This window comes from Neofelis nebulosa, chromosome 7 (assembly GCF_028018385.1).
Source record: "Neofelis nebulosa isolate mNeoNeb1 chromosome 7, mNeoNeb1.pri, whole genome shotgun sequence".
NCBI classification, from domain to species: domain Eukaryota; kingdom Metazoa; phylum Chordata; class Mammalia; order Carnivora; family Felidae; genus Neofelis; species Neofelis nebulosa.
In genome coordinates, this window is record NC_080788.1 from 13,422,426 (window position 1) to 13,448,127 (window position 25,702).

Genomic DNA, 25,702 nt, shown 5'->3' on the forward strand with positions numbered 1-25,702 from the left:
TTCTTATTCACACCGTGGATGTGGTGCAGGTTCAATCAGATAGTTTGGGGCCGGCATTTAAAAGGTTTGTTGTTCTCTTTTTCCATTTGGCCAATTGCTCGCAGCCAGCTGGGGAGGATGTCTGGGTTAAAACCGTAATAAATGAAACTTCCATTAGGCCTCTGGGCTTCGGGCCATTTCCTGCAAAGACCTTATCCTGCCGTTAGTGGTTTGAAGAAGCAGAAAGCTTCTTTCCCGTTCAATAAATGAAGGCTGCGTGTTACCAGGCTGGGCACCACAGGTATCTCATTGGGCGAAGCTTCTAGGGCTGATGGTTTGCAGAACGCGGGCTACATTGTCACTTGCAGCTCTTTGGATCTTATGATGATAACCTGGGAACTTCTCTCATGCTAGACGATGGAGCCGATATGTTTCAGTTTGTTTGTAAATCTCCTCTGAGGTGAGGGAAGCTGACTCTCCAGATAGTTGGATTTGTCTCACCGGCTTTTTTCTTCAAGTCTAACTGTTCCTTGAATTTATTCTTGTGTTAGACTTTCCATCTTCATGCACCGTCGGTTGGAGGGGTAATGTTTTCAGGCGTCGAAGCGACCGCGGTCTAGTGGTATATTTGCTTTATGTACACCTTTAAGAACACCTCTTCTTGGAGGGGCCTGCATTTTAATATTTATACGTTTGTAGTTCTGGACCTCTGGTTCTGTGCTACTTACACACATGGGGAAATTTTGGTCAGAAGGATTTTGCAAAACTTACTTTTTTAAAAAAAATTTTAATGTTTATTTATTTTTGAGAGAGAGAGAGAGAGAGAGAGAGAGCGATCGAGCGAGTCGGGGAGGGACAGAGAGAGAGGGAGACACAGAATCCGACAGGAGCCAGAACAATGATGAGGGGGATGTCCTTCCTACTTCATGATGCTGTAGTTTTGAGAACAGGGCTAAATCATTGCTTTCTTTCCTTTTCTTTTTCCTTCCTTCCTCCCTCCCTTCCTCCCTCCATCTTTCTTTCTTTCTTTCTTTCTTTCTTTCTTTCTTTCTTTCTTTCTTTCTTTCTTTCTTTCCTGTTTCTTTCTTTCTTTCTTTCTTTCTTTCTTTCTTTCTTTCTTTCTTTCTTTCTTTCTTTCTTTCTTTCTTTCTTTCTTGTTTTAATCTCTATCAATCCTCCCACTACTCTGGTGGGATCACAGTAGTGGGTTGTTTCTGATCAGAGGATTGAAAAGGGGAGTTCCAAGGGTGCCTGGGTGGCTCAGTTGGTCAAGCGTGTGACTCTTGGTTTTGGCTCAGGTCCTGATCTCACGGTTCGTGGGTTCGAGCCCCTCACTGGGCTTTGTGCTGACAGCGTGGAGCCTGCTTGGCATTCTCTCCCTCCTCTGCCCCTCCCCTGTGCACTCTCTCTCTCTCTCTCTCTCTATCTCACTTTGAAAATAAATAAGTAAACTTAAAAAATTAAAAATAAAATGAAGAAAAGGGAACTTCCAGGGTATCAGAGAGTATCAGGGGAGGCAGCTGAGAAGAGGGGCTCAGGAAATGATTCCATAAAGCTTGTGAATTCCCGAACTGACCACAACCTGCACATTCATGCATCTGATCATGATTAGCATGCCATCTACTTTGAGAATGTAGTTAATGAATAGAGCTCTATGCAAGTCTCGGAGTGACCTCTATATGGTGCGTACCCAGGACAGATTGCAATGGCCCTTCATGGCTTTTGAGAACAACACTGACCTCAGCCCACAAAATGTGGGTTGGAATTTGTGGCTGGAAGCTAATCAGATGCCTGACAAAACAATAACATCAGCATTCTCCATAGATTTAAATAAGGCTCGAGATTTTATAAGAACATTCAGAATGTCTAGGATATGATCCATGTTGGCCTATGAAGGACTACAAAAATCTCAAATCGCATGGAAAAGACAATGGATGACAAATAAAATATGACTTTAAAGCAGCTATTATAAAAATGCTTCAGTGAATAATCGTGAATTCTGAAGTAAAAGGTAAATTGGAATGTATCCATAATGAAATAGGAGGTATGAAGTAGAACCAAATGGAAATTTTAGAACTGAAAAATACAGTAGTCTCCCCACCTTGCCCTCTCCTACCCCACCCCCAGATTTCCTCACTATGTACATTCAGTACCAAAATGGAGATGAGAGAGGAAAGAACCAGTAAATCTGAATGTAGATCAATAGAAACTATACAGTAAGAACAAAGGAGAGAAAGATTGAAAAATATTGAACAGAGATGCTGAGACTGTTGGACAATAACAACAGGCATAATGTTTGTATTATTGGAGTCCCAGAAGGAAAGGAGAAAGAATGTGGCTAAAAGTATTCCAAGAAATAATGGCTGCAAACTTTCCAAGTTTGACAAAAGACATAACCTTATAGATTCAAGAAGCTAAGCTACCCCAAACAAGATAAACTCAAAGAAACACACACCCACATATCATAACTGCTGTAAACTAAAGACAAAATTTTGAAAGCAGTCAGAGAAAAAGTGACACCTTCTCTGTAGGAGAACAGTGACTCAAATGACTCAGATTTCTCAGTGGAAATCATGGAAGCCAGAGGAAAGGTCATACCATTTTTAAAGTGCTGAAAGAAAAGTGTTGAATCTGGGATTCTAAGAAAATATCTTTGAAGATGAAATGAAGATATTCTTATATGAGGTAAAATCTAAAGAATTTGGAGTCGACAGACTTGCAATAAAATAACCAGTTAAGGAAATTTCTTATACTATTGGGAACTGATACCAGAAATTTGAAAATCAGGAATGGAGAAAATAGTAAATATGATAGACTGTTTTTCTCTTCTTGAATTATTCCAAATACGGTTCATGATTGAAATCAAAGTAAAAGCTTGTCTGCTAGGAATTTGCAGTGTATTTAGATGTAATATAGAAGACAACTTATCAAGGGGCGAGGAAGAGGATACCTATATCATTATATGGTAGGCAGAATAATTTCCTGCCCTACAGAATCCCACGTCCTAATCCTCAGATGCTGTGAATATGTTACGTTAAGTGGGAAAAGGATTTTGCAGATGTGATTAAAACTGTAGACCTTGAGTTAGTGAGAATATGCTGTATTATCCTGGTGGGCCCAACTGAATCACATTGAGTCCTTAAAAGTTGAAGAAGACGACAGAATGTGGATCAGAGAGATGATTCTAAGGAGAGTGTGAAAGGTTAATTATGCATGTTGTAACTTCTAGAGCAACCACTAAAATTTTATTAAAAGAAATGTGGTCAAAGTCATAATTGATGTATTAAGTGGAACACTAAAAAATAGTGTTAACCTTGAAAAAAGCAAGGAAGGGAAACAAAAGAATAAAAAACAATGGAAACAAACCAAACACATAGGTTGGGAACCCTTAATACAAACATATCAATTATTACATTAAATGTAAATGGTCTAAACAAACCAATTAAAAGAGATCGTCAGATTGGATTTAAACAGTAAGAAGATATACCAATTGTAAACATGTATCCAACTAACAGCCCTTCAAAATACAGAAGCAAAACCTGACATAGTGAAAGGAGAAATAGACAAATTCATAATTATAACTGAGTAACCCAGCACACCTCTCTAGGTAAGACTAGTAGACCAAAACTGAGCAAGAGTATAGAAGAACTGAATCATTAACCCACTAGATCTAATAAACATTTATATAACATTCAACCAAATGCTAATTGACTAAAATATTTCTAAATGAAGATAGAAACAATCCTTTTTAGCATATTCGCAAGTTAAATTATGAGATGTGAAATAATGTTATTTGTGTCTTACTAATGCGAAATAGAGGTTTATATTTAGAGCAACATTTTAAAAAGCAGCAAAAAGTGGGAAAATATTTTATGCTTTCAAAGCTAGAATGACTCAGTGTGCAATAATTGAAATTATAATAATTTAAAAACCAGCTAACATTGTCTTAAATATTTACTCTGTGCCAAGCAGTGTTCTAAACACCTTATATTGACTAATTCATTCAGTCTTCACAAGAGGCCAATGAGGTAGTTATGGTTAAGCTCTGTAAAATTGAAATAATAATGAGATCCAGAGATTTTGAATAAATTGAGTAAGATACCAAAATTGGAAATGATGACAACAGTATCAATCAAGATTAAAAAAATAGTTTTTCTTTGCTGAACACTTTCTCTGCCTTTGACACTGTGCCTTGCACTTTGTGTCATTCTGTTTGTACACCAGATAATATAATCCCCATTGGATGGGTGAGACATTTGAGGCTTAGTACAATGGCTTGCCCCTGATGGTACCTCTAAGTAGGATGTAGCAAAGCAAAATTCCAACCCATGGAGTCTGTCTCTAGAACCCTAGCTTTTCATCTCTGCATTGCCTCCTGAAGATACCCATTTCATCCTGGGAGAAGCTCTTGCCTGTACTGGTGGTCGTCTGGCAGAGGCTGTGGACTCTCACAGTCCTGCTCTTCGAAAGGCAATAACTTCTCTATGGCTAAGTATCCTGTCTTGGAGTGAGATAGGGCCGAGTACAAACGCTTGGAGTCCTTGATTTTAGAAAATGTGTTTTGTTGTGGCTCTTGGCCTCTTTTATCCTCAGCCAAACATGACAGTGGAATAGAGGCAGGTCAGAATGACCTGACCCCCTGCTCTTTTTTGTTCTGGAAGGGTCTATTATGAGCTACTTGACACACAGAATAAGGTTTATTTCTCCAAATTGGATTTTTTGGGGTTAAATCTCTAAGTCCTTCAGATAAATATCTTTTTTAAAAACATGATTTTTCATCATGGTAAGTATACTCTTTAATTCCCAACTACTCAGTCACCTCCCCTTTGGTAACCGTCAGTTTGTTCTCTGTAGTTAAGAGTTACTTACAGCTTCTCTCTCTCTGTCTCTCTCTCTCTCTCATCATTTGTTTCTTTTTTTTATTTGAAAAGATTTTTTAATGTTTACTTTTGAGAGAGAGAGCGGCGGGGGAGGGAGACAGTCCACAAGCAGGGGAGGGTCAGAGAGAGAGGGACACACAGAATCTGAAGCAGGCCTGAGCTGTCAGCACAGAGCCTGACGCGGGGCTTGAACCCACCAACCGTGAGATCATGACCTGAGCTGAAGTTGGACGCTTAACCGACTGAGCCACCCAGGCACCGCTGATCATTTGTGTCTTAAATTGAACACGTGAGTGAGATCATATGGTACTTGTCTTTTTTCCCCCCCCTTCGGTTTATTTATTTTGAGAGAGAGAGAGAGAGCATGCAGGGGAGGGGCAGAGAGAGAGAGGAGAGAGAGAATCCCAAGCAGGCTCTGCACTGTCAGCACAGAGCCCGACGCAGGGCTCGATCTCACGAACTGTGAGATCATGATCTGAGCCAAAATCAGGAGACAGATGTTTAACCGACCGAGCCACTCAGGTGCCCTGGTATTTGTGTTTTTCTGACTTGTTTTGCTTAGCATTGTACTCTCTGTCTCTATCCATGTTTTGCAAATGGCAAGCAAGACTTCCTTTTTTTAATGGATGGATAATATTCTATTGTGTATACGTATACACAAATATTTCTACCACACCTTCTTTATCTCGTTGTCTCTTGATGGACACTTGGGATGCTTCCATAGTTTGGCTGTTGTAAATAATGCTGCATTAAACATAGGGGCACACGTATCCCTTGGAATCAATTTTTTTCTCTTCTTTGGGTACATACCCAGTAGTGCAATTCCTGGATCATAGGATAGTTCTATTTTTAATTTTTTGAGAAACCTCCATGCTGTTTTCCAGAGTGGCTGCCTCAATTTGCATTTCCACCAACAGCGCGTAGGGGTCCCTGTTTCTCCACATCCTCGCCAACACTTGGTGTTTCTAATGATTTTGATTTTAGCCGTTCTTACAGACTTAAGGTAATATCTCCTTGTAGCTTTGATTTGCATTTTCCTGATGATGAGTGATGTTGAACATCTTTTCATGTGTCTTCTGGCCATCTGGATGTCTTCTTTGGAGAAATGTCTGTTCATGTCTTCTGCCCACTTTTAATTGGATTACTTATTTCTTGGGTGTTGAATTATATAAGTTCTTTACATATTTTGGATACTAACCCTTTATCAGATATGTCATTTGAAAATATCTTCTCCCATTCAGCATGCTGCCTGATTGTTGACTGTTGTTGTTTTCTTTGCTGTGCAGAAGCTTTTTATTTTGATGTAGTTCCAATAGTTTGTTTTTCCTCTTATTTCCCTTCTCTCAGGAGATATATCTAAAAAAAAAAAAAATGGTACAGCCAATGTCAGATTACTACCTGTGCTCTCTTCCAGGATTTTTATTGTTTCAGGTCTCTTGTTCAGATCTTTAATCCATTTTGAAGTTATTTTTGTGTTTGGTGAAAGAAAGTGGTCCCGTTTCATTTTCTTGTATCCAAATTTGATTTTGATTTGATCCCTATTGAGTCCAATCTGTAATATCTCAAATGACCCCCTTTCCTGCATAGCATTTACCAGTCTGTGTAATTACGTATTTATTTGTGGAGCATTCCTATCACTCACACTCAGATTCTGTGTCTCCCTCTCTCTCTGTCCCTCCCCCCACCCCCAAAATAAAAATAAAACATTAAAAAACATTAAAAAAAATACTTGCAGACATTACCGACCAAATGCTTCAGTCTTGATCCCTTAGTGGAAAATGTGGGACTTTCAAGTCACATTTTAAGCTTTGGTGTGCTCGGCTACTGCCGCGAAGGCTCATGTTCTGTCTTCTTATATTCTGTTTTCTAGGATCCACGGAAGTTGTTTTCCGTAGAGAGACACTCTCATGGAGTGATTTCCTGGGTCTTCATGCAGTCATGGATATGGATAAACCGTCTGTCTGGGGCTCTTTGAAACAGCGGACCAGGCCTTTGTTAATCAACCTCAGCAAGAGGAAGGTGAAGAAGAATGCAAACAAACCCCTAGATCTAAGGGCAAGGCGTCCCCTGGACCGTCGCCTCAGCCTTTCTGTCCCTGACCTCCTGGAGGCCGAGGCCTTGGCCCCACAGGGGCGGCCTTACTCTGGGCCCCAGTCGTCCTATACCTCAGTGCCCAGCAGCCTGTCGACTGCAGGGATCTTTCCCAAGAGCAGCAGTAGCTCCTTGAAACAGTCTGAAGAGGAATTGAATTGGAGCCAGGAAGAAGCAGGCCACCTCCACGTGGGGGAAACAGACTCCGAGGAGGCCTACGCCTCTCCTGCCGAGGACAGGAGACCTTCCAGCAACGACATCTTGGATCTGCTCCAGAAAACTCCCCTTGAAGAGGATGCACTGGAAGAGCCGGAGGTGAGACCAGAGCTGGGCGCTTTCCTATTCCTTTTTCCTTTCTTTTCTTTCTTTCTTTTTTTTTTTTTTTTCTCTGTTTTAAGTGCACTCGATGCCCTTGGAAAATTTGGTTGGGAGTTATTTTTGTGGTTAGCTTGGATGGAAAGAATGTCATTTACAAGAATGTAGATTCAGGTGATATTGATTGCACCCACTGTTCCCGTCTGTTTTAGGGTTGACCTCTGTGTATTTTAAAACTATTACAGACAACCTTTCTGGAATACTTTAAGGCATTAAAAGCCCTATTGGATGGGTTTGCCTTTTTCCATCTCCCTGCCAAAGAAATTAAGAGCATAACTTTTCCTTGAACTTTCTGCTTTAAGCGTACACGTGTCTCTCTCTCCACCACTGCTCAGTCCTCCATACGCAAGAATGCACGGGCGTGTGCACGTGTGTATGTGCTAGGGCACACGTGTGGATACTGGTTTGTGGACAGCTTCACTTGCAGGCTCTAAAAAACACCAAAAGGAAGAAATCTGAAGGATGCAAATTCTTACAGATTCACTGATTTTACAAAGCTCTGGTATTTCAATAAGGTAAAAGAACCAAATCTAGTTATGAGACAAATCTTGTACTTCTAGAATGAATTTCATGTAAATTCAGCCACCAGATTACTAAATCATGATTTGGATGATATTAGTTTTTTTTTTTTTTTTTTTAATTTCCACATTAATGGCACTGAAGTATGTTGTGGTGTCGAGGGAAGTTAAGTTTTGTTTTTGTTTTGTTTTTTTATATTCCAGGTTAATGTTATAATTGCATGGGAAGCTGGTTATTTAACTGAGCATTTTGGTTTTACTTTCAGAACCAAAGCCTGTTAATTATGTCATATCTTTGGGTGTCATTACAGAATGGATCGTGGGTACTCGGAAGGTGTGACCAGATTCCTTTGGAAACATTACAATAAAACACCCTTAGCCATTCAATGACTATCTTTTTCACTGCCCCTTACATTTAGGAAATTCGTTTTGCAATGAGGTTATGGTTTTTACTGTTGTTTATAAATTGAAAGGTTCTATTTCTGTTCATCAAAATATAAATTAGGTGAATTATTAAACATAGCTCATAATTCACAATTGAGTGGGAAGGGGGTAACATTGAGAATTAGATACTGAAGTTAGTCTTTATCTTGGTACTTATAAGTTATCAGAAAAAAAAATGGGTGGGTTTCTTGGCTTTGACCGGCTAACGCTCTCAGATTAGAATTTTTTTTTTTTTTTTAAGTTAGTGCTGTGAAACTGTTTTGCGGACTATAAATATTTGCACACCTACTCTGGGGCACCATAAGGGTTACGACTGGAAATAGAAATGGATGGGAGAGTGACCCTGCCTTCATGTTCTGTTGTATTGAGAGACAGCTTTGTACAGCTCTAAAGGCAGCAGAAAAGGCAAGCAGGTACTGAAACCGTGCAAAACATCCAAGCCTTGCCTCTTGGCAGCTTAGGAGGTAGGAGAAATCAGCGCGTGGGTCATAGATGTGTCATGTGAGGCATTGTGCAAGCCGGCGTAGGTTTGGTAGGTGAAGAAATACGGTGAACACGGGCCTGTGGGTGGGGTAGGTGGGGGTAGTGAGCATTTTGCTGCACCTGAAACAAAGGCTTGAAGAACTTTCTGGTGCGATGTATGCTGGGAAGGGTGGGCTGGGCTAAGGGGCTGGTTAGTGATGGTGAACGGCTGGTTGGCAGATGGTTGGTTGCCAGTGGTTATTTTTTCTTCTCAGGGCTAACTCCAAAAAATCTTGCAATTCCTAGTCCTTTACCAATAGAATATTTTCATTAATTTTCTCCTTTAGCTCAGCTCTTTGAAAGAAAGCAAATGGGCACCGGGGGGGCTCAGTCGGTTAAGCATCTGACTCTTGATTTGGGCTCGGGTCAGGGTCTCAGGGTTCGTGAGATTGAGCCCCGTGTTGGGCCCTGTGCTGACAGCACGGAGCCTGCTTGGGATTCTCTCTCTCTCTCCCCCTCTCTCTCTGCTCCTCCCCGCGATTCTCTCTTGTCCATTGCTCCGCCTACCCGCCCTCCTTCTGTTGCCACCCCCCCCCCCCCCCGCGCACCATATTGGGTGTGCTTTTCCCACTACCCGAGGATCTCGAGCTTATTACAGAGTATAGAAGTTAGTCACTCCCTCGCTTATCTTCTCCACTAGGCTGTGTAATTTGGTCAGTGGGTATATCCAAGGGAGTTGCATCTAATTTGTCTTTGTTTTCTTAGGGCCTTGCTGTGTGCCTGACACATACCATCTGCTCACTCCATATTTGTGTAATGAGGAAATCAATGATAGCAATGTGTACATTCAGGTTAGGACGGTTTTTGTTAGTGTCTTTGTTGTGAGTTCTCGTCAGTTTATGATTTAATTAAAGTCTGATTTTCTTGTTTTGTTTTTTTTAAAGAAACACATCATACTGTAAATGAAATTTCTTTTTGTATGTCATTAACTGAAAAACAGAGATTTAGACAGGGGTAGACTTTATAGCCCAAGTCCGATACTGGCTTTAAATCTATTCTTCTCTTATTTTTCTTTTTTTCTTTTTCTTTTCTTTTCTTTTCTTTTTTTTCTTTTCTTTTTTCTTTTCTTTTTTTTCTTTTTTTAAATAAAAAAAAAATTTTAACATTTATTTCCTTTTGAGACGGAGAGAGACAGAGCATGAAGGGAGAGGGTTAGAGAGAGGGGAACACAGAATCTGAAACAGGCTCCAGGCTCTGAACTGTCAGCACAGAGCCCGACGCGGGGCTCAAACTCACGGACCACGAAATCATGACCTGAGCCGAAGTCGGCTGCTTAACCGGCTGAGCCACCCACGTGCCCCATCTTCTCTTTTTTTTCAATGAAGGTGGAAGTCCTGGGGAATCCGTGAGTTTTGGGGTTGGCTAATCTGTATCTAGGATGTGGGCCATCTGTTTCCTTCCTAATGAATAGTGGCCAGGTTTCTATCACGTTCATGGAATTGGGGGAAGCAAGGAGCGGGGAGGAAGGGGTTGGCAAGTGACAAACCCAGTGCACCACAGGGACAATCAGATGTTCACCGAGTATCCTTGCTGTGACTTATTTTGTTTGTTGCTTTCTAGAGGGGTAAGGAAAGGAACTTCTGTGGTCGGAGCCACCCATTGGGGTTTGTCTTCCAAGTTTTTTATGCAATGGCAACTTGGTACCAGGCTGAGCCCGCAGCCGTGGGATAAGACCCCAAATGATGGTGTCTGAATGTTTTCTAGTTTCTTCTTCGTCCTGCCAGTGTCAGCAGGGAAGCAAGGTGCAGGTTGACAGCTATGGGGAAATGGAATGAGGAAGCAAAGCACAAAATTAAGAAGGAAGAGGAAGAAAGAATGTGAGAACAGAGAAGCCACATGGAAACTTGGAAGAGTCTCTGAAGGTGCTTCAACCAGCCATAAAACCAAAATGGAAGAAAGTAGGTTTAGATTAAAGGATACGTTGGTCGAAGAGATTCTCCAGACTTTTCTTTGGGCCCTCAATTCTGATCGCCGTGGGCATTGCACATAAACCCGATCTCAACTTGTTCTGACAGAATTTTGTGTCCCTGAAGTGCTCTCACACACAGAGACAGTTTTTCTTGGCAACATCACTGTTACCCGCCGGGTGGCCCAAGTGAAAAACCCATGAATGCCGTGAGGCTGTCTCACTTTCCTTGCTTTTCACTGACATTTTCGTTTATGCATCTCACCTCTGTCTCCTCCTCACTTCTTCGTCTCGTACTTCTCTTCCAGGAAACCCTCTCACCCATCAAATTCTCCCTCCCTGTGAGCGTTTTCCCGACTGTACAGTCAGTGTTAATCACCCTGCTTTTGTTTGCCTGGCATGCCACTTTTGCTGTTACCGAGCGCTAACCTCATTCTGCTTTCTGCAGACATCTGTAGAAGAAGAAAGGGTTTGGAACAGGTAAGGGAGGTAGCGAAGGGAAAGCAAATTGGTAGTGGGCAAAGGTGTCACTGGGTAAGACCCTGAGAAGGTCACCTGCCTCCTAGACCTGTATTAACTGTCCAGCGGCCATCTGGCTCCGAGGACCAACTCATGATAACCCAATGCTCACGAGACAGAGCTATAAATGACAACCTTGACTGTTCGTAATGAGGGTTAAATACCGTATAGACTCTAATATTTATTTTGATAGCAACAGCACACTGTTTCATGATTGTCGAGTTACTTGGGAAGTCGAATCGTAATAAACCTCAACTTCATTAATGTGTAGGGAGTGATAATTATCTCAGGGCCTGGAAAAACTTGGGGAATCTGTTAGGCGTATGGACTCTTGGAAGTCGGCCTACATGAGAAGTCACATAGAATCGGGAGATTGTTTTACGAACATGAATCCCTGCAAGGAGAACGGGTAGGTTCCACACTGAATGGTGTCTGGTAAGCCATCCATCTCACAATAGAGATTGAGGTGCAAAGGAGATCTTGACATGCTCACACTTTGTTCGCTTGAGCCAATGACCTCCATATCCACATGGCCAACCTGCCTGGGCCACGAAGCCACGATTCTTAAAGTCCTGTGGCATAGGCTGTCTCTTCCCCCTGTAGGGTTCAAGGACGAGTCCAAACTTTTACCCAGGCTTTCTTGCATGACCTTTCCCTTTTTATTGATTGACACATTAATTTATTAGCTGTCTATTTTCACTTTCAGTCAGGCTGATAGGTTTTCATGGTTGCCTGGCAACCAGATTGCCTGCTTTCAATGACTTTGTATGTCGGGCCTCTGATGGATGAAAGGTGGTCTTACAGTTTTATTCTCCTTGCTGCCATCACCAAAACTTGGGCATGGGAGGTGGTAAAGGGCACCTTATGTTCCTTTGATTTTGATAGCAACAGCACACTGTTTCATGGTTGTCAAATCATAATAAACCTCAACTTCATTAATGTGTACGGAGTGATAATTATATCAGGGCCTGGAAAAACTTGGGGAATCTGTTAGGTGTATTGACCCCACCTTGTATTTAGTTGGTTATTTAGAAATTGGCTTCGTGTTAGATTGGAAGCTCCTGAGGAACAGAGATGATGCCTTCTTTTTCTTCCTGCCCAGCTTTCTGCAAACCTTGTTTATGTGAAATATATTGACTCATGTTTCTCTGACACTGACTTCAAAAAATAATGTTTTTAATGTTTTTATATATTTGAGAGAGAGAGAGAGAGAGAGAGAGAGAGAGAGAGAGAGAGAAAGAGAATGAGTGGGGAAGGGGCAGAGAGAGAGGGAGACACAGAATCTGAAGCAGGCTCCAGGCTCTGAGCCATCAATACAGAGCCCGATGCGGGGCACAAACTCGTGAACCGTGGGATCATGACCTGAGCTGAAGTTGGACGCTTAACTGACTGAGCCACCCAGGCATCCCTCTGAAGCTGACTTTTAAGCCACAGGCCATGCTAGGTGCTGTGGAGCCTTAAGAAGTTCAGCTGGTTGAGGAAGGTGGTGATACATGGAGGCCCTGGATGGGGGGGTTGGAGGGGGGGATGTACAGTGAGCACTAATGGACTTCCCAAATGTCAGATTAAATATGGAGAAGGGGCGCCTGGGTGGCGCAGTCGGTTAAGCGTCCGACTTCAGCCAGGTCACGATCTCGCGGTCCGTGAGTTCGAGCCCCGCGTCAGGCTCTGAGCTGATGGCTCAGAGCCTGGAGCCTGTTTCCGATTCTGTGTCTCCCTCTCTCTCTGCCCCTCCCCCGGTCATGCTCTGTCTCTCTCTGTCCCAAAAATAAATAAAAAACGTTGAAAAAAAAAATTTAAAAAAAAAAAAATAAATAAATAAATATGGAGAAGCTACAGTTAAGGAGACCCAGAGGGAGAATAGCTTTTCTTTTCTTTTTTTTTTTCCTTTGCATTTTCTTCTCACTTCCTTCCCTAGTACTTATTTTACGAGATGCTCTCTCTTGCCTTGTAAAATTGGATACTGAGGAAATACAGAAAGTTGCCTCTGGTTCCCGTCCTCTGTGTTGATGATGTAGTTGAGAGTAGGCCCAGATATTGGAAAACATGACCAAGGATCTGAGGTGGTCTCAGTCCCTGGTCAGTGCTAGATGACCATTTGAAGTCAGTAGAGAGGGTCGCTCTGAGCAGGTGGTCAGGGAGGCCATGTTATGTGTCTAAGACTCAGGTAGGTAGGGAGGAAAGCCTAGTAGTTAAGTTTCATTCAAAATAAAGTTTTAAGCCTAAAAAAATATATAGAGAATTCGTGGCCCAAAACTATGGGGCAGGCATGGGCTCACTGCTATGATTATGTTTGTATTTATTCGTGTTATTATAGTTATTTTTATCAGTACACTTTCCAGAAAGCAATGAGGGCTGAGAAGGTTTAATGGCTTACCTAAGGTCATCCAGGTAGTGTTAGAGCTAGGATCCCAATCTGGGAACTCTCTGAATCCAAAGCCCGTACACAAAACTGTGTGCACAGCAAGGAGTTTGGAAATGTGATCCTTTAACCTGGGACACCTCCGAGTTGGTGATCTAAAAAAGTTGGTAATGAAAGGAAGATATTGATTATTATTTCTCTGTGTCCACTGTGCCCTTTTATATTTTTTATTTATTTTAAATGATTTTATTTTTGAGACAGAGAGTGAGCAGGGGAGGGGCAGAGAGAGAGGAAGACACAGAATCCAAAGCAGGCTCCAGGGCTGAAACATACAAACCGAACTGTGAGATCATGACCTGAGCCGAAGTGGGATGCCTAATGGACTGAGCCACCCAGGCAACCCCCACTGTGCCTTTTTAAATACAGGGGTAATTATAGTGCTTGAATGGGTTTATTATGATGGCCAGCAACTAATAACCCTGAATGGAAGGATTACTGCCCCCCCTCCTTCATTCATGTAATTCCCACCCCCCCACCCCCCGCCCCCACCGGGATACATCCTTTCCTGACATTTCATTTGGCAGTTGGTATTTTAAATAACTAGCTTTGGTGCCAGCTTATATAGATGAGCTGAGTGGTTTAGAGAAGTACCTGATTGGGATGTTTCTAGAACCGCTACTGGGCAACCACAGAGCTTCAGTTTAGTGACCACAAAGAAGCAAAATGACAAACCGGTGCAGAGGAACGGGCCTCCAGCTGGTGAACGAGTACATTAGTGTCTCTGCACTTCAATTTCGGGCCCTTTTACGATTCTTGGTTTATCCCCCAAATCATCACTCAGCCTCATGGTGTCGGCGAGCCAGGCGTGTCCGCCACGTTGCAGGGTCTTTCACAGCTTGGGTGCCCCGTTTCTTCTTCCCTGCCTCCTTTCTCACGCGTTGAGCACCTCGCATGTGCCGACGCTGCTCGGGGCGCCAGGAACCCAGCGGTCAAGAAGGCAGACAAAAATCCACTTCCTCCTGGAGAGCCTATCCTGATCTCAACAGTGGCAGGCTACAGATAGGTTCAGAGAGGGGTAGGGGGAAGGGAGAAAAACAAAGCACAGAAGATGCTTGCGCAGTGCTGGGGTGGTAGTTCTGCCCGGAGTGGCCAGGAAAGACCTCTTCTGAGATGGCGACATTTACCCGGCGGCCTAGAGGAGGCGAGGAAGGAAGGTGTGTGCGCGTCTGGAGGAAAAGCCTCTGCAGGGCAGAGAACAGTAAGTGCACCGGCTCCAGGCAGGGAGGAGAACACCTGGTGTGTTTCAGGAACAGCCAGGCGGCCGTGTGGCAGGACAGGAGCGGGGGAGGTGGCAGCAGATGTCAGAGTTATTTCTGACGCTGGATCATGCAGACTTTCCCATCCTGTCGGGCGGTCCTGCTACACCACGAGGGCTCTCCGGGGTACCCACGAGGGGCATCCATCCAGAGGAGCGCTGGGGGCTCAATACTGTGCTGCTCGCAAGGCAGGGATCTGTAATATACAGGTGGCGTTGCGATACCTGCCCTGTAGGCGGCGAATAGCTGAAGGAGAAGCTTTGCCTGGGGAGAGAGCCATGCAGGAAGCCTGCCTAGGCGGATGAGCCCTGTGTGCCAAGGGAGGTCCCACGGGCCCGAGGCGTCATTAGACATCTCTCCAACTGTCATGATACAAGTGTCAGGGGAGCGGAGGGAGGGAATGAAGGGAGGGACTCAGGTTGCTGACCTCCGTCATTGAGTTTTCTTCCTCATCTTCCTAAACACACCCCCTGTCTTAATACGAATCATGAGCAATATAATAGTCCTAATAGGAAAGCAACCCCAATCTGGTACCACCTTCCGACAGGTTATGTGTCAGGACCCTTGCTGGGTATGGAATATGAGCGTTATCTCCTTGGACCATCTGTCTGGCTCGCTCTGCATACAGGCAGCCTCGTGCACTGTCCGGCCCCAGAAACACGGTAAGGCTCAGTAGATCTCCTTTGACCTTTGAATGAATGCGTTTTTCTCCCAACAGTCAGCGAGGTGAGTGTCTTTTTTGCCCCTTGTGGACAGGTTCCCACGTCTTGAATTTTAGGTCGCGTTTTCAAGGACGCGAAGTTAGGAAGTAGAACAAGTCGGGTGGGAACCGGAGTCTTTGTGACTCCCGGGCCTCGTCTGCCCCTGCAGGGAGCTGCCGGTCAGCATGCCGGGCGAGGTGTTCTGACTTTGGATTTGGGGCAAGTCTGGGCACTGTGAAAAGAATAGAGGACCCAGGTCAGTCAAGGGAACGCCTAACTCTTTGGTCTCCCTTAGTGAGCAACCATTTATCTCTTTACTTGGACTTCTTCATTTGTAAATTGATGATACTCCTGACAGCCTGTGGGCCCCTTATAATAAGTTAATAGGAGTCCGTGTGTATTTGTATATTATAAAGTGCTAAGCAAACGTAAAGGGGACCATTATTCTTTTAAAACTGTCTCCAAGTGGGGCGCCTGGGTGGCTCAGTCGGTTGAGCATCCAACTTCGGCTCAGGTCATGATCTCAGGGTTCATGAGTTCGAGCCCCGTGTCCGGTTCTGTGCTGATAGCTCAGAGCCTGGAGCCTGCTTTGGATTCTCTGTCTCCGTTTCTCTCTGCCCCTCCCCAACTTGTTCTCTCTCTCTCTCTCTCTCTCTCTGTCCTCTGTTTCTCTCTCAAAAATTAACATTAAAATTAAAAAAAAAAAAAGAAATAAACTATCTACTGGTAACAGCATGGAAACAGCGTGTGAAAAGGTCAGTGGACAAGTATGACTGAACAGGAAAAGAAAGGTTGAGTATACCAGGGGCCAACTTTTTCCATGAAGGGCCGGATAATCAGTATGTCTAGCTTTGTGGCCCCTATGGCCTCTATTGCAACTTCTTAGCCCTGGGATTGTATCCTGAGAGCAGCCATAGACAGTATGCAAATGAATAGGTGGGGCTGTGTTTCAAAGTTTAAACTGTATCTATTAAAGTAGGTGGTGGATTGTAATTTGCTGGTCACTGATTTTTTTTTTTTAATTTTTTTTTAACGTATTTATTTTTGAGACAGAGAGAGACAGAGCATGAACGGGGGAGGGTCAGAGAGAGAGAGACACACAAAATCTGAAACAGGCTCCAGGCTCTGAGCCATCAGCACAGAGCCTGACGTGGGGCTTGAACTCACGAACCGCGAGATCGTGACCTGAGCCGAAGTCAGACGCTTAACCGACTGAGCCACCCAGTCACCCCTGCTGGTCACTGATTAATACTGACATGTGACTGAGTAGGGTATATAGGTACACACATACACGCACACACACACACACACGACTTATATTTTGCATATTATTATTCCAGGGTGATCACTTACAGAGAAAACACTCTTGGGAGTGGGGGGGGGGAACTAAATACGTGTACCTTGATTGTATGATCAATAGCTTCCTGCAAAGCTGTGTCAAAATGCGATATGCATAGACTCAGCCATTTGGTCGACCTGAATTTTCTGAACAGACATCTAGTTTTTTTTTTAATTTTTTTTCATGTTTGTTCATTTTTGAGAGAGAGACAGAGACAGAGCATGAGAAGAAGAGGGGCAGAGAGAGAGGGAGGCACAGAGTCTGGAGCAGGCTCCAGGCTCCGAGCTGTCGGCACAGAGCCGGGCGCGGGGCTTGAACTCATGAACGGATTGAGATGGTGACCTGAGCCGAAGTCGGACGCTTCACGGACTGAGCCCCCCGCAGGTGCTCCAGACACCGTAATTTTGTTCTCTAGTTGCCCTGTGGGTCGTTTTGATTCTGTCACTGGATCCGGGCTGTGCTCAAGGGTCTGTTTGCTCATTTCACTCCTTCCTTTGTCTTGTTGGCTGTTTGTGTTTGTGACCACTGTCAGCCAGAGTGTTCGGATTCTCGGTAACCTAGACGTGAGAGGAGCGGTTAAGTCAATATGTCTTACGGGGACTGCTTGCCATACTGACATGTCCCGAGTATTTTCCAGAGACTGTAGAAACGCTCTCCTGAGCCAGCTTTTTCCTCATTTAGCTTTCCTGGCTGTGGGTTGATGTCTCCTGCTGAAGTTCAAACCCCCCGCGGTTGTTTACGTGGTTTATAATTTGGTTTCCTGTGTGTACTTCATGGTGAGAGCCTTTGGATGAGCCACATGGGAGGTGGCATTTGTACAAGGTCACGTTTAGCATACACAAAAGGAAACTGTTTATTCACATCAGTGTCTTGTTCTTAGGATCCTTGGTGACTTTTCTGTTTTATATGATTGGCCCATCCATGCTCGTATCTCCCCGTATCCTGCTAAATTTGAATAAATTTGCCTTCCTGCAGCTAGAGGACTCTTCCCTAAAGAGAAGGCAAAGTTTATTACCTTGCCACCCTTTTCCACTCAGGTAGAGTGGAAATACCAATGCAAACTCTCAGTCATTGAAAACAAAAGCAGGGGCGCCTGGGTGGCGCAGTCGGTTAAGCGTCCGACTTCAGCCAGGTCACGATCTCGCGGTCCGTGAGTTCGAGCCCCGCGTCGGGCTCTGGGCTGATGGCTCGGAGCCTGGAGCCTGTTTCCGATTCTGTGTCTCCCTCTCTCTCTGCCCCTCCCCCGTTCATGCTCTGTCTCTCTCTGTCCCAAAAATAAATTAAAAAACGTTGAAAAAAAAAATTAAAAAAAAAAAAAAGAAAACAAAAGCAAACAAAAAACACAAAACCACTTATCCAAAAGGCAGCAGTGAGAGTTATGGGAGAGACGGTTAAACCGGATCCTAATTTTCATGCCACGTTGTTATTGCCATAATTTTGGAATGTTTCTAAGTAATTAGACCTTTTTTTCCTATTAGCCTTTTTTTAGCGTTATGATATTCAATTTAAAATTTTTTTAATGTTTATTTTTGAAAGAGAGAGAGAGAGAGAGTGAGCAGGGGAGGGGCAGAGAGAGAGGGAGACACAGAATCTGAAGCACTCTCCAGGCTCCGAGCTGTCCGCACGGAGCCCTGACGCGGGGCTTGAACCCACGGACCGCAAAATCATGACCTGAGCTGATGTTGGACACTTAACCAACTGAGCCACCCAGGCGCCCCTAGCATTACGATATTCAAAATTATTCATCTTTCCCTGTGTCCTTAGAAATAACGTGTTTGGCATTTGTGAAACCAACACCAAATGCATAAATGTAGGATCGAATACTATTCGGCCACCAAAATGGTTTGAATGATTGCAGAGGACGACTTGGATAGGCTTCAAAGGCATTGGGCCGAGTGAACGACGTCAGTGTCAGATGTTTGCATATTGGCTGAGTCCATGTGTATGGTATTCCGGAAAAGATGAAATTACGTGAGGAAGACAGACAGGTGGCTGCCGCGGGCTGGGGATGATTTAAACCCCAGTGGGATAGCACGAATAAGTGTTAATGGGGTGACAGATCTGCCTTGATTGTTGTGGTCCCTCAAATATATGTGTGTGTTAAAAACCGTACCATTGGAGGCACCCGGGTGGCTCAGTTGGTGAAGCAAGTGACTCTTGATTTCCGCTCAGGTCGGGATCTCAGGGTTCGTGGGATTGAGCCCCATGTTGGGCTCTGAGCTGACAACATGGAGCCTGCTTGGGATTCTCTCTCTCTCTCTGTCTCTCTCTCTCTCTCCCTCTCCTTCTCTCTCTGCTCCTCCCCTGCTTGGTCTCTCTCTCTCTCTCTCTCTCTCTCTCTCTCTCAAAATAAACATATAAACAATGTAGCACTATACACATATACAAAAAGGCAATTTTACCATTAAGTTTTCAAAAGTAAAATAAAAAAAACAGAGGACTTGATTATGCTTGTTGAGAACATCAAAAATATATTCTAATGATAGTGGGGTATCAGGGACTCCTTTGAGGAAAATCTTAATTGTGCTGTTTTTATCTATTTATTTTGGAGAGAGAGGCAGACAGAGCATGAGCAGGGGAGGGGCAGAGAGAAAGAGAGAGAGAGAGAGAGAGAGAGAGAGAGAGAGAGAGAGAGAGAGAAACAGAATCCGAAGCAGCTCCAGGCTGAGCTGCGAGCGCAGAACCCGATGCGGGGCTTGAACCCGCGAGCCGTGAGATCTTGACCTGAGCCGAAGTCGCGTGCTTAACCGACTGAGCCACCCAGGCGCCCCTTAATTGTGCTGTTTTTAAAGAAAAGGCACGTTGACATGGTTACTGGGTTGACAAAGAAGTGAAGTAATGTACCTTCTATTCAGTGGGTAATATCTTAGGCTCTATGCAGAATGTAGGGGAATATTCAAGGTTATGTGTCCCCCAGCAGCTGTAACGTGTCCTCTGGTGCCGATGTAGCATTTCTGTTCTTCTTTACGGTGATTGGTTTCCTTCGTTCGTGTGTATATACGGTGTGTGACAGTTACGGTGGCCGTGGGAACCGTAAGTTTAAGTTGTGTGACTTTTCTGTGAGTAAAACCAGCCATAATGTTGAATTAATGTCATTCTTCACATTTAATTTCCATGTTGTTGTAAGTGGAAGGCTTATCACATATTTGGATAAAAGCTGTCAGTTTTGATGGTGTGGAAGCCACGGTGGGGATGTGGACTAATTAATACAACGAGGCCAAGTTGAGAGAGCGCGTTTGGGGTGTCCTCTGAGGGTTGACGTTTTCAAGCGCCTGGCCGTCCTCCTTTGTATTTGACAGTAGAAGATTCTGGACCACCACGGTCTTTGGCGAATGACCACGTACTTTAAATGGAAATCCTGATCTCAGTGCTGGGGGCTTTGTGGAATTGCCTTTGCACAGGATTGGTTAAGTGGAACATCGATTCTTTTCCTAAAACCGGAGACATTGGTGGGTCTTCAGGCCACAGAGCATCAGACGGCACGTGGTGCCTTGTGGGCTCTGGACGTGGCAGTGTGGCTGGGCTCTCTTGGTTTCATAAATCAGGTAGAAGAGGGGTTCTTATGGGGCACCTGGGTGGCTCAGTTGGTTAAGCGTCCGACTTGGGGTCAGGTCATGATCTCGCGGTTCGTGGGTTCGAGCCCCGCATCGGGCTCTCTGCTTACGGCTCAGAGCCTGGAGCCTGCTTCCGATTCTGTGTCTCCCTCTCGCTCTGCTCCTACCTCTCTCTCTCTCTCTCTCTCTCTCTCTCTCTCTCTCTCTCTCCATCTCTCTCTCAAAAATAAAATAAACATTAAAAAATTTTTTTAGAAGAGGGGTTGTTAAAGCTTCCAGGAGATATCATGTGTGTTGTAAAAGGGCAAATCTTTTGAGACTGGGGGAGTTGAGTAAAGTTCTGATTGTCTTCATAAAGTGGTCATCAGATAGTCCTGTCCGGCCATCCTAGGTGTCTTTCCCATAGAACAAAATAGGAGTTTGAAGAGCCGGGGTTGGGGGGGAGATGACTAGTAGAGGCTGTCCCCTCTTTTCTGGTCTGCTAACAGCTCTCTTGCGCTGAGGGTTAGGGCTCTCTTCCTGGCTGGCCAGCAGTGGAATGTCCAGGGCCAAGGTCACTCTGGTGACCACAGGGCTGGGAGCCTTCACGAAAGGTCAAAGTGCCTGAAGTCACCCTTGGTCCTGGTGAATTAATCTGAAGTAAATGAATTCTATTTGCAGTCTTAGGGATGCTAGGCCTGGGACTGGTGGAGAAGGAGGCCGGTGTGAGAATCATGGGTGCAGAAGTCCCAGGGCCTCTGTCCTTCCTGGGAAAGGACTTGTGAGGCTTCAGGCCACCTTGTGATCAGGGCCGATGGCTGCCTGGTTGCAGCATTTTGTGATGGCCCTGCATGCAGAGGGGGTGGACCAGAGAACCCCTGCTTGTTCACGGCCCCTCACCCTCCCGCCATGCCTCTTAGGGGCTGAAGAGCTGGCCTCGTGCTGGGGAACCCAGGGCTTCTTGCTGCCTGAAGCTCTCTCTGAGAGAGACAGAGACGAAGAATGTGTGTGTGGTGTGTGTGTGTGTGTGTGTGTGTGTGTGTCTGTGTGTGTTTGCGTGTCACTGCCTTGGAAGGCAGCCTACCGTCCAGGCGGGATGTCTGCCCTGTGTCAGGACCTCTCTGATGGATGCGATGGACGGGAAAGACCAAAGACCATGGTGCCCCTGGTCCCCGCGTCTCCCCTCAGTGGTTCAAGGTCATCGAAGCAGCCTCCGCAAGTCTGCTGCCTGCCTCAGTTTGCCTATGACTTCAGAGTTACCCAGCCTTGTTTGGAGGGAGAGACCCCGTGTTTCTCACACAGGAAATCAGCCCTGGATAATGTGCCCGACAGACAGAAACATATCCAAAAATGCTAGAAGATCATTAGCTCATTTCCCTTCCACTCTGCCTTTGCATACAGACAGCCATCCTTACATCCAGCCCCAGAAACCTTCAAGGAGTCCCCAGATTCTTCCGGAACCTGTGTTGTACGTATAAAACCTGTGTAATGGACAGGTCTACTGTATCCTACACTGACTACTGACTGTTGACTGTTACCCATTTCGTTGCTCTGTGGGATCCTTTCCTAGGTATTTTTTTTTTTTTTGAGAGGGAGAGAGAGAAAGAGAATGGGAGGGGTAGAGAGAAAGAGGGAGAGAGAACCCCAAGCAGGTTCTGCACAGTGTAGATCCTGACGCGGGGCTCAATCCCACCGACGAAGAGATCAAGACCAGAGCCAAAACTAAGAGTCAGAAGTGTAACCCACCGAACCACCCAGGCGCCCCTCCTGGGCATCTTAAATTAGAAAACATAGGCACCTCTCATTCTGAGGTCATTTGCTCAGAATTTGCATTTCTTACCCCTGGGTTGGTGACGGTACAGTCTCACGAAGGTACGGCTTGAGGAAGGTCTTCCGGATCACATTTTGAAATGTCTCCTCCTGCGTGACAAGCCCGGGTCTCCAGTACATGATCCGTTCATTTCTCTCCGGTGGCAGGGGGGGCCAGGCAGGCCCGGGGAGGGTGCTGGTGGGGTGACTCTCCTGCTCGCATTTTGTTCACTGGAAGAAAGCAGCTTGCACGCCAAGCCCTGGATGGACTAGGGACGATGGAGCCTCCCGGTGGTGGAGGAGAATCAGCCTTATCCACACTGATGCTCCGATCGTGACCACGACGGCCGAGGCTGCAGGCAGGTGGATTCCACCGAATCAAACTTTTGTTGCCAGGACTTGCCACACACGCGCAAAAGCAGCCTGCGTACCCGAAACTGAGCGCACAGATGGCGCATTCGAGGGGATATCCCTGTAGGTTAATGTCATTTTGCTTTCCTGAAGCAGGTTGTTTCTCTTTTCTTTACAGAAGCTGTGCGGCAGTGGTGATCTGAATGCTTCTCTGACATCCCAGCAGTTTGAAGAACGATCTGTGAGTGACAATGCCTTAAAAGCAAACGCTAGAGCAAATACTATAGATATTTCTTAACCAAACGTCTGTATTTCTTTGCCTCTTTTATTTTTCAAGAACGCTGAACCATTGCAAAGACCGGCCTGGCGAATTCTAGCTGGAAGAGATTAATTCCGAGTCTATTGATTTGTCAGACGGGGACGGATTTTTCTAAAAATACAGAGCAGCTCTCCAGTTGAGTGGGAGAGTAAAGGAGACAAAGCCATTCTGAAGTGCTTTGAAACCTAGACGGGGGAGTTTTCAAAAGAAGGCCGTCAAGGGAGACCTAGCCACAGAATCGATTAATTGAATGTCAAAAAAGTGAACGATAAATTACTTTATCTGTCTCTTGTCTCTGGAAAGACAACAATTGGGACTAGTGCAAAACTCTGGTTCGAAACTTTAGTTGGATTCATTTGATGAATATTCGAAAAGAGACTTGCATTCAACATGGTGGCCTGGGGGAGTGGATGCCTTCCTGGGGAGGGGAGTGAGCTAAGGTGAGGGGAGGAAGACTGAAGGTCAAGTGTAGGAGACACCACGGGGGGGGGGCAGGGAATGGAGGAAAAATATGCCGAGGGGAGAGCATGCAAAGGCATCATATGTGGACACAGGAGGGACGGGTGCCTTATGCACCTGCGGGCCGCGGAGGCCGGCAGCTGAGCGGTCCTGAACGTGAACTGCAACGTTTTTACTTCACGTGGAGGAGGTGCAGGGGAGTGGAAGGGCTTGGGGGGAAGGGGGAGAAAATGAGGAAGCCACTTTACCTCAGAAGCGTTCACATGTCTGTCGGGGCCAGCCCCACAGCTGCATTTCTGCCTGCCACTTCCTCCCTCGTGTTCCTCCGCGAGTTCTAGAAGAAAGAATCCTGCAGGGGCACCGGGCTGGCCCAGTGGGCTGAGAGTCCGACCCCTGACTTCAGCCCAGCTCATGATCTCGCGGTCCGTGAGGTCGAGCCCCGCATCGGGCTCCAAGCTGGCAGTGCTGGAGCCTGCTTGGGACTCTGTCTTTCTGACCCTTTCTCTGCCCCTCCCCTGCTTGCTCTCTCTCAAAATAAACAAAGAAACTGAAAAAAAATTAAAAAAGAAAGAAAGAATCCTACAGGAAATCGCTGAGTTGAAGGGTATTTCAGATACCGATATGCTTCCGAGGGCATAATACCCCTTGTGTGATTTGGGGGGCAGGGGGAGTTAAATATTGCAAGGATCCCATCGTGAATTTGGATACCATCCCACTGGAGATAATTACAGAGGATATGTTAGTAAGACCTAGTAACCCGGTCATCAAGGCGGGTGGGGTGGCAGATGAGGCTTGAAGGTGGCGACCCCCTGCCCCCCGCCTTTTTTTTTTTTTTTGTGCTCTCAAGTTAAGAGGTGTTCCTGAAATTCTCTTCCTCGGTCCCCAGACACCAGACTTACCTTCCTTCTCCATCTGTGCAGATGTTTGGGGAAGCCGGCGATGGCGTGAGTAACCTGCCCAGTCCTTTTGCCTACCTCCTCACCATACACCTGAAGGAAGGCCGCAACCTGGTCATCCGAGATCGCTGCGGTAAGCCTGGCTCTTCTGGGTGCCTTGTAGCCCGCGCACCTGTTTCTCCACTCTTGTTTCTATGCTGTTTAGTGCACCTTTCTCGTCTCACGCAACAGAGCGGAGCTCAGACCTATACCCTGAAGGTATCGAGCATTTGCAGCAAAGTTATTTGAAGACCCTGCATCTTCCTTTCCTTTAGTGTGGTTAAATGAACAACGAGAATGGCAACAGTAAGAACAGTAATCATCACAATAATGATATGAGTAATAATTCCATGAAATAAGGCCACGAGAATAGCATTATCCTGGCGGCTAGCAGCTGCTCAAGAAAACGCTTCCTCGATTCCACTTTAATTACACATAAGAAAAGACGTGAGCGTACGTAAGAAGTACATAATTTCTTATGTCGACGTGAAGGTGAGCATGTGTGTGAATATGTGTATATGTGAATAGACGTGAGAATGATACGTAAGAAAAAGATGTCCGTGCGAGGTCCCCAAATGTACACAGAGCCGAAGATGCCCTTTGAACCCCATCCCCTTCCTGCACTGAAATCCCACGGGGCTTCGCTCCCTCAGGAGAATATTTGTTATCTGCATGTCATTTGATTCGTTCACTTTTCCCCCTGTTTCTGTGCCTTTAAAACACACACATGTACACACGTGTGTTTTTTAAAAGTTTATTTATTTTGAGAGAGAGAGCACGCACAAGCAGGGAAGGAACAGAGAGAAAGAGAGAGAGGGAGAGAGAGAGAGAATCCCAAGCCAAGTGCCACACTGTCCGTGCACAGCCCAATGCAGGGCTCGAACTCACGAACTGTGAGATCACAACCCAGGCCAAAATCAAGAATCGGACGCTCAACCAACTGAGCCACCCAGGCGCCCCCACACGTGTATGTTTTTAATTAACATGATAACCGTAATGTCCCTATTAGCCCGCGATAAGCTTTTTTTTTGCTTCACGATACGTATTCAAGAGCGACGATGGTTTTCCATGCAAGTATATCTCCATTCTTTTAAATGCTACGCAACATTCCATAGTATGATGTGTGATTTATTCAGTTCCTCTACTGACAGTTGCTGTTTTTTTTTTTCAACTTTCTCGGCAGCATAAATGATACTGCAATGAGCACCCTGTGTTTGTTTTTGGCACAAATAAGAATACATCTTTCTTTTTTTTTTTTTTTTTTAATGTTTATTTATTTTTGAGACAGAGAGAGACAGAGCATGAATGGGGGAGGGTCAGAGAGAGAGGGAGACACAGAATCCG

General features: G+C 45.2%; 1 protein-coding gene across 6 annotated transcripts in view; it reads left to right on the top strand.

Moving 5' to 3' along the window:
- Positions 1–25,702, top strand: part of MCTP2 (multiple C2 and transmembrane domain containing 2) — a 242,443-nt gene that overhangs the window by 47,008 nt on the left and 169,733 nt on the right. For all 6 annotated transcript variants that reach the window (XM_058736701.1, XM_058736702.1, XM_058736699.1 and 3 more), the window contains exons 2-4: positions 6,730–7,265; positions 22,824–22,886; positions 24,344–24,452. In XM_058736701.1, coding sequence (XP_058592684.1) covers positions 6,798–7,265; positions 22,824–22,886; positions 24,344–24,452 — 640 coding nt within the window. In that variant the 5' untranslated portion in view covers positions 6,730–6,797. The remainder of the gene's footprint in view (positions 1–6,729; positions 7,266–22,823; positions 22,887–24,343; positions 24,453–25,702) is intronic.